This window comes from Gossypium hirsutum, chromosome D09 (genome assembly GCF_007990345.1).
Source record: "Gossypium hirsutum isolate 1008001.06 chromosome D09, Gossypium_hirsutum_v2.1, whole genome shotgun sequence".
Classification (NCBI taxonomy): Eukaryota; Viridiplantae; Streptophyta; class Magnoliopsida; order Malvales; family Malvaceae; genus Gossypium; species Gossypium hirsutum.
In genome coordinates this window covers 9,433,355-9,448,509 of record NC_053445.1, presented here as the reverse complement: position 1 = coordinate 9,448,509, position 15,155 = coordinate 9,433,355, and the positions used below count along the sequence as shown (strand labels likewise).

General features: G+C 34.8%; 1 protein-coding gene across 7 annotated transcripts; it reads right to left on the bottom strand.

The window, feature by feature from the left end:
* Nucleotides 1–2,868: 2,868 nt before the first annotated feature.
* On the bottom strand, nucleotides 2,869–14,849 carry LOC107892256 (ABC transporter B family member 26, chloroplastic). Of its 7 annotated transcripts, XR_001682547.2 has the most exons (21): nucleotides 14,263–14,848; nucleotides 14,041–14,168; nucleotides 13,908–13,950; nucleotides 13,643–13,687; nucleotides 13,499–13,547; nucleotides 13,248–13,342; nucleotides 13,056–13,159; nucleotides 12,843–12,897; nucleotides 12,695–12,765; nucleotides 12,428–12,530; nucleotides 12,057–12,267; nucleotides 11,574–11,647; nucleotides 11,191–11,250; nucleotides 11,024–11,098; nucleotides 10,781–10,855; nucleotides 10,419–10,700; nucleotides 10,257–10,321; nucleotides 10,107–10,167; nucleotides 9,859–10,001; nucleotides 3,918–3,999; nucleotides 2,869–3,822 (listed from the first exon to the last, which is right to left on the bottom strand). XR_001682547.2 is itself a non-coding variant. In XM_016817282.2 (19 exons), the coding sequence occupies exons 1-19, from the start codon at nucleotides 14,608–14,610 to the stop codon at nucleotides 9,921–9,923; spliced, it is 2,025 nt and encodes a 674-aa protein (XP_016672771.1). In that variant the 5' UTR covers nucleotides 14,611–14,848; the 3' UTR covers nucleotides 9,696–9,920. The 7 variants fall into 7 exon arrangements, 6 of the variants coding, with proteins under 6 accessions (XP_016672771.1, XP_016672775.1, XP_040957609.1 ...); XM_016817282.2 differs by lacking the exons at nucleotides 2,869–3,822; nucleotides 3,918–3,999 and having other exon boundaries at nucleotides 9,696–10,001; XM_016817286.2 differs by lacking the exons at nucleotides 2,869–3,822; nucleotides 3,918–3,999 and having other exon boundaries at nucleotides 9,696–10,001; nucleotides 14,259–14,398.
* Between the last annotated feature and the right edge of the window lie 306 nt (nucleotides 14,850–15,155).

Below are 15,155 nucleotides of genomic sequence, written 5' to 3'. Positions count from 1 at the left end.
GGACCAAAGTGTAAAACTTGTAAATTTTCGAATTCTAAGGGTTTGAGTACTAAAATATGAAACATTGATGTAGTAACTAAATTATATGATTGTGAAATATGTAAATTTGGAAAGTCGAGCATAAAATAGTAAAGTTTGAAACTATAGGGGTTAAATTGTAAAGATTCCAAAACTTAAGTTCTAGGACAAATTTACATTATTTGAGAATTTACAATTCTGAAAAAAATAGAATATGAAAGTTTAACTGTTCAAAAATCAAGGACTAATTTTGGAAAATTTTGACAATTTTAGTTGCAAGAACTAAATTATAAATTTGAAAATTTTAGAAAATAGATTGTTTTGCAAAGCTGTACAAAACAAGGTTTAGGACTAACTGTAGAATAAGAAAATCTGTTTTTAAGGAATTATATTGTACAATATTAAAAATTTAGATTTTAGGGACTAAATCATAAAAATATAAAATTAAAATATAATGGACTATTTTCTTCAACAGTGAAGAGAGCTTTCCCTCTTTATTTCTTCGACAATGAAGACAGTGAACAGAACCTTAATAGTTTGAAAAATATCTTACAAAAAAAAATTGGGTAAGACATTTTCCTTCAGAAAGTCTTGGCTTTATCCTTTTTATGGAGAATAATTTTCTTTTGTAATTCATTTTCCACCAAACAAACACCTTAAAACAATAAAAATGTTTTACGAAAAACAATTTACATGCAAAAAAATTTAAAATTATTTCAATAGTTGCTTATTTTTCATCTTTGTTTTACTATTACATCTTTAGCATGTCTTACTTTTTATTAATTTTAATTTACATCATGTAATTTCTTTTAAGATTATTCCTTTAGTGAACAAATAATATTTTGGTTTAGTTTAAAAAAATTATATTATTAATATGCCTTTCGATACTTTTATAACTTGCTGCAGAAAATTGAATTTGGATGGACGAAGATGATGTAGAGGCGAGAAAATTTGTAATGTTGCTTTAAAGAATTTGGATATGTAGTTTTTTTTTTGGAGAAAAGATTAATCCATATTTCATAATTTTTTAAAATATTTATAATTTAGTTTAAAACTATTAAATGTTTAATAAATAATAAAATTAATTAAAAAATAGGAAGGGTAACAAGTGTGCATATGTTTTAAGCAATTCAACTCAAAAGTTTCCATTAGACTTCTAAAGAATATAATAAATTCAGCTGTTTGGCAATGTTGAAACAATTTTAGACGTATCAAACAATATAAAAACACAGTTATTTTACCAAAATACTCAATATATATATATATATAAATGACCCAGGTAAAAAAACAATCACTCAAATTATCAGAAATGAACAGTAAAATGGGGTTGGGGGACTTAATAGCCGGCACCACCCTGATTTTTGACCCAATCATTGCCTGATGATTGTGTCAAGTTTAAAAAATCAATTTTTGAGATTGGGGGGGCTTAATGACCGGCACCTGGGTATTTTTTTTCTAGACAATAGCACACTGGTATACATTTATACCAGTATTTGAAAAAAAATCAGTTGGGAGGATAAGTGGTCGCCACTTTATAATATTAAAAAATTAATCTTTTTTGGGTGCTAGTACACTGATGGCCGACGCCCACTTTATCAAATAAAAAAAATTTGAGGGAACTAGATGGCCGACATCACCTTTTTCTTATTAAAAAATAATTTTTTGTGCTGACACACTAATAGTCGGTAGTCACTTTATTAGATAAAAAATTTTGGGTGTTGGGACACTGATGGCCAACACCTCCTTAACCTATATATTTGGAAGTTATTTGGTTGTGGTATTGTAATTGGATGAGAAAAAAATTGTTGAGATTATCATCAAATGGGAGTGTCTGGGTGTGTACTAGAGGTGCTTATGGGCTGAGCTGGGCCCAAAATTTTTTTGGCCCGTACCCTAGGCCCGGGCCCGGCCCGGCCCGAGATATGGGCCTAAAATTTTGTCCAGGCCTGCCCCAAGAAAAAATCCCTAAGCTCGAGCCCGGCCCGGCCCGGCCCAACCCATTTTTTAATAAAACACAAAAAAATTATTTTAAAAATAAAAAAATTTAAAAAAAAGTATTTTAAAAATATTTTAAAAATAAAAAAATAAAAAAATATATTTATTATATTCGGGCCGCCCGGCCCCTTGAGCACCTCTAGTGTGTACCATCAAATGGGAATATCATATTTGGGAGTATATCATTAAATCAGTGTGATGGAGTGAATTGTAGATGGGAGTGTTTTAGAGTATACAACCGAACTTCGGGGTTGAATTTTATATTGTCATGTTTTAACGAAGTTGAATTATATACTGTCACGTGAACCGCAAATGTTATGTTGTTAAGGGTTGGATGACTTCTTTCGCCATAGATGGCTAACTGTGTAGACCGGTGACGATTAAAAAATACAACGGGCGAACATGGTCGAAATTACTAAATGCAACGTAGACTTAATTCAAGTAGAAGACGACTAGCTTTGGAGAAACTATTATTCAAAATCTTCATATTATTTTTGTATCCGTAAATCAATTTTAGTCTATATTATTTGTTTGTTGAATTTCATATTTTTGTATATTAATTTTGTAAAATATTTGAATCATTTTTGGATCTGTAAAAATATTTTAGTCTGTATTATTTGTCGGTCGAATTTTATATTTTCTTATATCAATTTTCTAAAATGTTCATATTATTTTTTTATTTGTAAATAAAATTTAGTATGTGCTATTTGTTGGTCAAATTATATATTTTCGTATATTAGTTTTATAGAATGCTCGTATTTTCTTATATATATAATTTTTTGTTACGTTTATTATTTTTAATTTATATTTTTTTACTTAATATTTTGTACTCATCTACGCCCACAAATAATTATGTTAAAAATTCAAAAATTTTCCTATTGGAAGAAAAATTACAAAGTAAATATTTACAAAAAATCAAAATTGTCTAGATCCCGGCGACATCCCCGGGGTCGATGTATAACGATTGGGTTGCCTCTGTCTGCGAGGGCATGCACCTTGAGGAGGCGCTTGATAGTTGTTCAGGTCAGCCTTCAGTGTCCCTTCTGTTGTACTAAGAAAGTTATATAATTGTATACCCCCATCATCGAGAGTGAAGGTGTATTGCGAGATCGGAGGTGTCGAGCCAAAAATATTCTCAATGTTAGGTGTAGGTGCTTGCCGATGGAGCTCTAGGTGGTATGAGGACGACCCGGAGTGTGGCGAATGTTGAGGCTCAAGGTCATTGCCAAATATGCCCTCGAACGAAAGAGCATTCAGATGAGGGTATGCGATGACGACTCAGACGCTTCATATTAGGGCTCAAAATCGAGAGTAGAGACAGATTTTGTGTTCTCAAATGGTGGAACTCGATTATGACGCAGTCGTTCTAGTCATATCTCATAGAGAAAATTTCGGTTGCATGTGTCCTAAGATCACCATGTATCTACCCTAGAATATGTAAAGCAATTCGTTTTGGACATACCAAGTTGTGTACTCACGCGAAGGAATGAACCTTGTCTCTGAGACAAACAAGAGGGGTCATCTCTCATGTTGGGCGTTTAACAGAATGATGTATGGAGCATGTAGGTTTGCCCAATTTATTTGGTCATTGCCCATTTTATCAATTCCATGTATTTCTTTAAAGTCCTGTGGAGGGTCCGAAATAGGTTACATGCAACCGAACTGTCTCAAGACTCGATCTGTGACATGCTACTCAACCATATAAAAATTAATTAATGGCACGTTTGTCACGAATAGAGCTTGTTGCTCGTAAACCCATGATGGTATGAGTAGCGTAATTTCCTGGTCCGAATATGTCACCCATAAAAACTGCACAGTACAAAGCAAACATTTTTATCTAAGTTTAATTTTTTTTTTGCAAATATTATGTTTGGAGAAAAAAAAAGTCTATTCAATTATTTTACCTTATCCCCAGAGTGAGTCTCTATCATCTAACGATATATCGACATAGTGTATGATCGTCCAATTTCTGGTAACGTCGCCTATCTGAAATACAAGTTCATATTTTCAATTATTATTTTCATCATTCAAAAAGTATTATACTATATAATTTGGAAACAAAAGATATAGTCAAAGGATAAATCACTTATTTACAAATGGCCATAACAGCAGTTGGTGGCTCACTGATGCCAAAAATGGCATCCAATATAAAGCCCACAACTGCAGTAAAAGGCAGCAACTGCCCATGGTCTTCGTGGATGGCTTTGTCACTCGTTAAAGCTCGCAGTATAAGTCAGCATTGCAGAGCCCCAACTATAGTTACGAGCTTGGGCTAAGTCTTCCAGTAAGGAGATGTACATGATGTGGACTTTATTTTGATTCACACCCGACATCAAAACTGCACCTATGAGTTATAGAATAAACGTTCTGCGTTGGACTGCTCGATAAATAATGTCCATCTGCGTTAGACTGCTCGATAGATGCTCAAAGTTATTTCTTAACCACGTGAATTTCAACTCAGTTAATTTTCCTTCCTCATCATCGAGAGGCACTCTTTCTAATAATCGTTGACAAATGCCCCACAGATCGATCACTTTTCCCGGCCCGGTCACTGCTTCCCCATCAATAGACAACCTTAACTAAACTACGCCTTCCAGTATGATTGTTGCTTCCCCAAATGGGAAGTGGAACGTATGTGTCTCCAAATGCAATCATTTAACCAAGGCTGATATTAAATCAAACCATAAGTCAACAATCTGAATGTACGCGGCTTACCCAAACCCCGCGAGTTCCAAATACGGCAAAACCTCTGATTCAAAAAATATCACGAATCATAGAGTCGAGGTCTCACAATTCGGTATCGTTATTGTAGAAAGAGCAAAAATGATACGTTTTATTTATCTTTAAAAAAACAAATTATAATAAATTTTGCTTAAAAGTCAATTAGTGAATATTTTATCATATTGTGAATACACTTAGCAATGTGGTTGTCATGCTTTAGAAGATAATTATCATCCATTCCAGTATCTGCGTAAAAATAGAAGAAATTATCACGAACGATATAAAAAATTAAAAAATTATTGGAAAATATTTAATCTTGTAAAAATATTTTAGTTACTTACATATTTTAAGGACTAGAAAAAATCAAGTGACCGACGACAATCGACAACGTTTGGCGGTGGTCGACGTTGGAACTTATGGTGGTTGGTGGTGGAACTTGCAATGGTGGGATGGTTGAGGTTCAAATGTGGGTTTTATATTGGGGGCATTGGGGGTGAGGAAAAAATTAGAAAGAAAAAAAAATACCTGAGAGCACCGTGACCCATGCCCGTTGAGTCACGTCAGTGTAGGCCTAAAGCCGACCACCAATGGACCGAAGCCTCGCCGACAAGGTTGACACGAACCATTAAAGGCACAACTTGACATAGCAGGCTGCTTGGGCCTGGCACACTACAGGCCTAACATCGATCATTCTTTTCCCCCTTTTTTTAATTTCAATTAATTATTAAGTCTATTAGTTGGTTTATTAATTGGTTTTAATCTATTCAATTGAAATGAATTCACTTATTTTTTTAATCTTTAAATTGTTTTTGCAATTAAAATTAAGAAACTCAATTATTTTTTAATTTAAAATTTAATTATTAAGCTATTTTTTAATTGAAATTATCTATACTTTAATTGATTTATTAATTGGTTTTAAACTATTCAATTGAAATGTATTAAATTATTATTATTTAATCTCTAAATTGATTTTGTAATTAAAATTAAGAAATCATGGGAAATTATTTATACTTTAATTTATACATTAATTGAATCATAGAGAATTAAGAAATCACTCATCTTCCAATTCGACATTATAGGAAGATTGATTGGGAACATAGACACGATGTGGGAAAGTGGATCGATTTTGGCCGGGTGTTCAGCATACCGTGCACTATCTAGGTTCGCTCATCTCCTTGACATCCATGTCATTTCGAATCCTCATTAATTGTGGTTGACCTTTAGGATGTCTACGAAAACTACGGTTCAGCAGCATCTCAAAAGCAAGCGGTGGAACTTCTCAGTTGGAAACATCTAACTACTGGAAATTCATTGCCCTAGATACGCAATGTGTGTTGCAGCGTATAAACCTCGTTTATGAATTCATCGATATCTAGATTTACATGCGCACATGCTGCATAAACATGCGCACACGACTATCGAAGAGTCTAGAACAACCCGCACTCGCAACGCCTATTTCACAAATCAATTGCGTACGACCTGGGCAAAAGACCAGAGCAACAGCCGACGTACTTTTGAACCCGAAAAGTTTCCAAGTTGCGCAAATACAATTCTACGTTCATCCTCCGTGCCTTATTCGAGTTGACTTTCAGTGCCTTTCGGATGCCCTCAACGTACATATGCCCAGCCTCTATCTGCTTTACTTGTCTCAACCCCATCTTTGGCATTAATATGGCTAGTCTATAGAATGTTGTTGAGAAAACAACAGAAATTAGCAAATGACGTGTACACATTAAGACCGAGTTAATATCTACGAGGTTGGTCGTCATTTGACCATACCGAAACTTATCATTATAACTTTGACTCCGCTGTCAATTCTGCATGCTACCCAACCATTGACGAAGGCATCGATTTTCGGGTAATGATGACATCTGAACTTCAAGCCTCGCAAACCTTTGTCTAAATCTTTGCGATACTAACTCGTACCCCATGTATGCAATTTCAAAAAATAAAATATGAAAAAAATACAATCATATTCAAAAAATATGATATGATCAGATCAATTTTGGAACAGTATTTTTTACCCATTTTCATGATTTCTTTGCCCTATTCTTTATTCTTATACTCTCTATGGAAGTTTAACGCAATGTGTTGAATGCAATAAATGGACTACCACGAAACCTCTGAATGTCTTACCGCAGCAAGTAGTCCTTTCAATCTGCTCGGGATTAGACAAATGTTGTCTTGCCTGATAATGTACCTCCACAGATTTAATAAGAAAAATTCCCAAGACTCGAAGTTCACTATCCACAATGGCAAAAGCAATAGGAAGTACATTCTGGTTGTCGTCTTGTGCAACCATAATCAAGAGTACTTACGTGTATTTGTCGTAGAGTCAAGTTCCGTCCACCTATACCATCGGTTTGCAATGAGGGAAGACCCTGACACACTGCTCAAACGTCCAAAACAATCAGTGGAAGGCTCGTTTCCCCGGTTCTATCTTGTCGTCTAGGCCTCTATGTGATAGTGTTTGTTAATCAGCCACCGTCCTGACACATGCTCCCACATCGCGGCTACCCACCTTTGAAGTTCGTTGTGTGACATATCAAAGTCACCATACAATTATTACATAGCAATTTGCTTCACCCACCATGCCTTCCTTTAGGAGACCTTGTACTTGAGTCGAGCTTGAATGCCCGCAATAAGTGTAGATACATGGATGGTGGGCGAGTCTTTCATTAACGAGATAATGTAATTGCATATGGTTTTTGCATCCAACTTTCGATGGTCTTGCAACATACAAGCAACCATGCATGTGTGAAAACCTTTTACTTTTTTGATTGTTCACATCTGTGTCCATTGTATTAATGTAGCTCGAACACGCCATTTCCAATCACTTAAAGATTAATCCAGCATTCTCTGATATATAAAGACTGCGTTGACTTCGTGACTATAGTCAACAAACAGCTTCAAATTGTACTATTTTATTATATGTAAGCAGTCTTTCTTGTTATCGAATTGTTGTGCTACGAACAACTCTCTAACTTCCGATTCTTCATCCAATAGGTGAGCCGACACTATATCTGGATATTCGAAAAACTCACGTGCAAACACCGCATCAAGATCTACATCAGTCATGAAGGCCCCTAGATTATTATAGATAAGTAAATTGGATCCCATGTTCCCGACCGAATGGGGATGTACATCTTCACCCTCCACCAGGCCTTCATCATCTGTCTTAAGTGATGTCATCCAAACTGAGGTCACTCAAATCTTCACTATCGAACCCTTCACTACTAGACCCTTTATCACCATCTTCTATGGTGGCCAACACCTTTGGATAAATCTCTAGACGATGACAGGGGATTAGGACATTATACAAACATCCACCGTAGTTTGGATTTTCGAGAGTTTGCAGTGACCCTCCACAACCCAACTGACCTTTCCAGCAGACATTAAGGTCGAAATTAATTCCAAAACATTGACTTACTGGAATAATAATTTGAATAGGTTCCGGTTCAACTATCTTCGCAAACAACTCAACAATACTGGGATTATCCATCTCAGATGGATAATAAATTGCTATCATTATCTCTAAACCATTATCTTAAAGCTTCATTTCTAAGAACTTGAACGGGTTTGTTGAAATTGAAAATTTGTAAAACAATCCCAACAATTGCTTACCGCAACGGGTAACTATCTTTGCACTGATCTTTTGTTACAAATCTGCCAGCAAAACACATTTTAATTTTCTGCAAGCTTTGAAAAACAAAATCTTCTTCAGCTGTATTCATCATTCCACCATCAAAATGAACATAAACAAACAGAATTTGGGAACTCATCTTCAACCATTTTTGCTTCCTCCTCAACAAACAAAACTGATATTCTTAATATCGATTTTCAACTGATAAAGCAAACAAAAAGCTAAAATGGAAGACAAAACAACTTTATATATTGAAAAGGTGCTAGCCATTAGTATCCTAACACCCGAAAAAAATATTTTTTTCAAATCTAGTACAAAGGTGCCAGCCATAAGTGTCCCAACACAAAAAAAAAAGTTCGATTCGCAAAATAGTTGGTGTCAGCCATCTAGTTCCCTAAACCCAAATTTTTTTTTATCTAATAAAGTGGGTGTCAACCATTAGTGTGCCAGCACCAAAAAAAATATCTTTTAATAAGAAAAAGGTAATGTTGGCCATCTAGTTCCCCCAACCCAAAATTTTTTTATCTGATAAAATGAATATCGACTATTAGTGTGTTAACACCAAAAAACAATTATTTTTTAATATTAAAAAGTGGTGTCAGCCACTTATCCCCCCAACCAATTTTTTTTTCAAATACTAGTATAAATATATACTAATGTGCTACTGCTTGAAAAAACATAGTGTCATCCATTAAGTCCCCCAACCCCAAATTTTTTTTAAGCCTAACCCAATCATCAAATAATGATTGGGTCAAAAATCAAGGTGGTGTCAAACATTAAGTCCCCCAACCCCATTTTACTATTTATTTCAAGTTATTTGAGTGATTTTTTTGAAACTAAATCATTTTTGTAAATATTTATTTTTTGGGGTCATTTTGGTAAAATGACCTAAAAACTCGATGAATTTATTAAAAAAGAACCAAATAATATTATCATAAAATATAAGATTAAAGTATATACATCTTTTGTTAATAGAAGTTAATTACATGCACTCATATTTTCACGATTGTATATGTTTTCTTGTAGAGTTTTTTGGTGTCCATTTGGGTTTTTGTTATGACGAAAACAAAATCATGATTTTGACGTTTGCATTTAGCTTTTAATCAGTTCAAATGCATGCACTTTTGACTCTAACATGACAAGTAGTCTATTTAAGAGGACAAATGCAATATATATCTCCAGAAAAATTACTTATGAACTATGTTATCCAGATTTCAAATCTGATATGCACACATTTAATTTTTTTAAGTTTTTATATATAGATAGATAAGAGTTCTATGTTTTTATATGCGTATTCGAATCAAATAGAAGTGTCGAATGCAAATATTTGCGGGCCTTGATTTGCCAATCAGCATTTCAAGTACAAAATTTGGACCACAGCTTTAAAGACAGACTCGTGCAACAACATATGTCTATCATACAATATGAGACAGTAGCTGCAAAACAATGATGAATAAAACAACAGGTAATTGATTACTTACTTACTTCTACCCTGAATCGGCAACTGAGAAATACAGCTGAAATTGCTCCGAAGGTTTTAGAATCAAGCCATGGATTCGGCTTGGGCACCGATTAATTGAGAGTACAACCCACCCTTCGGTAGAAGCTCAGTGTGGTCACCCATCTGACCGCAAATAAAGCAAGCAAATGCATGAGTTGGCTATAATTGATTTCAGTCAAAAGATACAACCATTATTTGGAAAAAGAGAATAGAAAAAAAATATCATGCCTCGATGATTCGACCCTTGTCCATTACAACAATTCTGTCAGCGGTCTTAATGGTAGACAACCTGCAGAGTTAATTCCAATGTTCCAAACATGATCAAATCTAAAACTAGAAATCAAAATGACTAAAGCTGCAAATATGAAAATACCAGACCTATGTGCTATAAGAATGATAGTTCTTTTTGATCTACTCTCATTTCTGAGTCCATGAAAAACCCCCTAAAGATAATAGAAGGTAATGGATTAGTGCTCGTTAAAAACATGGCGAATTTCATATTTTACTATCACTTTAGGAAAATGAATTTTATGCGCTTACTTTGAGATAGTGCTCACTTTCCGCATCTAGTGCACTGGTGGCTTCATCCAGGACAAGAATTGCAGGATCACGGAGAATCGCCCTAGCAATAGCAATTTGTTGCTTTTGTCCACCACTGAGCAAATCATTATCAACAATTGTTTGATAACCATGAGGAAGAGATGAAATAAATTCATGCGCATGGGCTTGCTTTGCAGCCCATTCTATACCTTCATCTTTAACTTCTCGAGGGCAACCGTATTTAATGTTGGACTTGACATCCATATTAAACAAATCGGGTTCCTGACTGAATTACAGATTTAGAATATTCCCTGTAGCTACATTCAAGCATGCTTCAAGGAAAAGAGAATATGTAGTCTGACCTGTCCAACAAATCCAATATTTTCTCTCAGCCACCTGATGTCCAACTCATCGAGTGGGAGACCATCCATGTATATCTGCAATTCGACCATCAGAGACACTTAGCATGAAATCCCTAACTTCCAAATACCAGTAACTAAATAAAAAAAAAAGCATAAAAGAATAATCACCTGCCAACACACAGCAGTCATTCAACCAGTATGATGATATGGAGAAACATAATATATGTGAAGGACAAAGCTAACCTGACCACTAACTGGCTGATAAAGACGTAGCAGGAGATTCACTATTGTGCTTTTTCCACTACCACTTAAACCAGCCTTGTCAAGATAAGAATGACCAGTCAAACCTCAAATCCCCGTTTTTAACACCAATGGAAGAATAGTAACAACCATGCAATGGAATTTCTTACAATTGCAACCACTTCATTGGCTTGTATAGCAAGGTTTAGACGATCTAGTATAGGTACCAGCTTGAATATCAGAAAATAGAGACCAGACAATGTTTCTTGTCATAATCCACTCTAACAAGAAAATCAGGAAGAAGAGGAGGTGACAGGGCAAGAATATTGAAAAGGTAGACCAAATTTATCAATTTAGTTACGGAGATTTTTTATAGTTTTTTATTAATGGCTGATTGCTCAATTGTGGATGGCTCCCTATAGAATCCCTAATGAAGAAGTTTTAAAATCTTAATGATGATTGTTAAGATAATGGAAATTATAGCATACCATGGAAGCAAAATAAAAATTTATGATTTGGTATAATGATACTTTTGTAAGGACATGAGACATACTGAGATCCTTGAAGGATAGTGAAAAGATACATTCACAAACTGTATATTCCCCATTAGTCTCGGCAGCTTCACTCCTGAAAACATTGGGGTGGACAATTTAAAGAAAATTAATTATTTGAAAGAAAAATTGGTTCTAATGAGATCATCAGATTTAGAACAAAGTTCTGAATAAAAATGAATTAGCCAATCAAATTACAAGTTCAAGATTATAGGATTTGATTCTCGTTTTTAGCATCTTTCATGAACAATAATAAGAGACAATTTCTTTCAGGTTAAATGCTTTGGATACAGATAAGATGATGCAAAGTTCTTCTCCAAATTATTTAACAATTTAATAAGAGGCAAGAAAGAGTGTAAAGACTATCTCTCACAGCATGTCATGTGATGAAAGCTAAACTGAATGAAGTGAAACAAAACTCCGTTAATCTAAAAAATATCTAGGATTACGGGATATCACCCTAAAAAGAGACACAAATTACTTGCCTTTTGATAAGAACTGATCAGTAGGCAAGAGATCCATTAAATGGAAAACCTTTTCACATGCTCCAATGGACTGCAGTAGTGATGATGAGTTGTCTACGACCCTCCAAGTAGCATAAATCAACCACTCACAGTATAATATGTACTTAGTAAGCTGTTCAGGTGATAGTTGCGAATTCATGATGCAGATTCCTCCTAAAAGCACCGCAAGAACCTGCAATATATCATACTTGAATTAACAGTAAGTCATATAATAAATCTTCATTAGAATTAGCAACCTTTTTTTATCACTATGATGCATCTTCCTACATTTCATCATTTGCAGTGGGGTTAATACAACCAGAGGCAAAGGGATAGGATGTATGGTAAATAACCTGTGTAAAACGGTAAAGGGTGAGAAAACTCGTACTCCACAATCCATAAGCCGCACTTTCTCGAATGCTTACAAAAGCCAATTCATCCAGCCACCGCTTGTACCTAAAACCAAATGGGATCAACAATAAAAATTAACATTTTTTTTCTGTCATGAAAGCCCTGGGTGTCAACGTCTATGCCATACAAAAAAGTGCCAATCAAAGAGGAAAAAGTACACCCATAAATGTTTTGAATGCTTAGTGGAGTAATGCTAGAGAGAATGTTGCCTTTCAACTTCTTCTCCTTCTGTTCCATAAGCCCGGACAGTTCTCATCAAAGAAAGTGTTTCTTGTGCAACCTACATTAAGATACTGGTTATATTAGAATGTTATTTGACTGGCATAACTCTGGCAGCAATCTGAAGTCATGTTTTACATTGTTGGCACATGCATTGAACTCTTGCATTAACTTTGCAGCTCTCTTTTGGTACCTACCAAAATCATCAGCAATGCTAGTTCAGCATATGCATAATAAGTACACCATATAATCATATAAAGAAAAGCAATCTACCATAAACTGAGATCCTGAAATAAGCTAAGAAGGATAATTTGATAGCTTAATTAAGGTGAAAAGAGAAAGAATTCTCACCGGCCATAAATGGAAAATATTATAGCAAGAACAGAGCATATAATCAATGTTGGTAATGTAAGTGGCCAAGATAAAGTCAGTAAATTTATCAAAGCACCTGTTCCCTAAAAATCCAAAAAGAATAAAGTTATCAAACTCTACCCGGAAACAAAAATTCACAGCAAGCATAATATTGAAAAAAAAAACAAAAACCTGAATAGCATTGCGGATTATCAGATGGATATCATTCCCAATAACATAAGAGAGCCGCTGACAATCTGATCCAAGCCTACTCGTCAAACTACCAACTGTTTCCATGTCAAAAAAAGAAAATATCCTACATCAAAAGCACCAGCAGCAGATAGTGGTTTACTACAAACCAATACAGGTATGTGTCCAACACAGATATGTTGAACTTTTTTTCTAGTTTTCCACGCATTTGAAGGGTGTTTAGATGGTCGAACCTATACCCATGTTTGGATATGTGTCAGACAGGAGTGTTGGACATAGGTACTAAAAAAAAAATGAAGAGTGACATATAAGACTTGTATCATCATCATAATTCACAACCCCAAGTACTACAAACAATTCTCAAATAGATCACGAACCTGAAAAACAAGAGATGCATATAAGCTTCGCCTAAGACGCTTAACCTGCAATTAAAGTATTGCAGTCAGAGAAAAAGGGAAATGAAAATATAAGGTTGTGTTTGTTTACTACTTTTTGCAAATAACTAAAATGAATGATAAGAAGCTAACAATTGAAATATAATAGTTCAATATACCAAAAAAATAACAATAAAGATTTCCCCCCTTTATTTTGCAAAGCAAAAGCGTAAGTAGCACTAAATTTATGTAAAAAAAAAATTCTTACCAAGATCGTATTTGGCATGGCAAAGCAGCCACTTCGCAAGCCACTGCAATTCACATAAAAGTGAGAAATAAAATTTCAAACAATTCACTCAAATAAACGAATGCAAATCACATTTACAAGTTTTATAAAATACCTGCAAATTCCTGAGATAATTAACAGTAAAATCAACATCCGCGAGCTTCTAAAAAACGCTGCGGACTCACCGCTGTTAGCAGAAAATACCGACGCCGCCAATATCCTAGGCATCGAAATCTTCGAAACCTGGAATTTAACTCTTTTTTTATTTTAAAATATAGAAATAAGAAATTTATTTTAAAATGCTAAAATTTTCAATTGAGTTATGAATTTTACGAACAGCAGCGATGAACAAAGCACCGAGCGCGAGAAAAACAATCCAATTATCGTCTCCGATCAAACCCCATATTCGCTTAAGAGCCATCGAAACGGTAACAGGCTTCGCCGTAGAGGATTCCGAAGCTTGGACACCAGGAAGGTTCCACCAGCTGCCACGTGCCTGAACGGCTCCCAAATGACCGGAATATTTTCCGGGAAGAATTTCTTGGAAATCGGCATTGTAATTTCTGGTTGGAGTTGGAGACCAGAGACGGTGCCGTTTCACTGTCGTGGGATAGAGCGGAGAGTGGAGTCTGGTTTTGAGGTTGAGAATAGGGTAAGAGGGGGAAGATGAAAGAGAGATGGGCATGGTAGTGGTAAAATTAGAGAAAGGGAAGGGGTAAATTTGGAATATCTGGGATCAAAATCATAAGTATCTGTTTTCGAAATGGAGAAGCTAATCTTCTCTTGAGAGCTTGAGCTTGCTTCTCAGAGCAACGCAGCCAAGGCGCAAATGGGTCACGAAACGGCGCGCTTCAGCACCAAGAGAACTCCTTTTTCCCTTTATGTTCGATACACTCGGAACTCTTGCACCAAGTCGTATTTTTATTCACAATACTGGAATATGAGATTAAATAAAATAAGATAAATGAAATTTTTTATCTCACTTCGATGCATCGGACAAATTTAATGTTAAATGAGTTGAGGAGTTATATTTTATTATTTTATTTTAATTTAATAATTTTTTAAATTAAGTCTAGTAAAATAAAATTCGAGTGGAATTGAATTGAATTTAATCAAATTAGTTAAAATTTTATTACCGTATAACTAATTTTATTTAGAGTACATATATTAAAAACTTTTTCAAAGTAAAATAATAAAATATTAACATTCTTTACTATGATATACTTGAGT

What these genes read in the sequence shown, in the direction of transcription:
- LOC107892256 (XM_016817282.2), bottom strand. Translation starts at nt 14,610, where the DNA reads ATGCCCATCTCTCTTTCATCTTCCCCCTCTTACCCTATTCTCAACCTC. An exon ending in ACTATCCTTCAAGGATCTCA is followed by an intron (nt 11,251 to 11,573) that starts GTATGTCTCATG and finishes CTGATATTCAAG; the next exon opens with CTGGTACCTATACTAGATCG. An exon ending in ATCAGCCAGTTAGTGGTCAG is followed by an intron (nt 10,856 to 11,023) that starts GTTAGCTTTGTC and finishes GTCGAATTGCAG; the next exon opens with ATATACATGGATGGTCTCCC.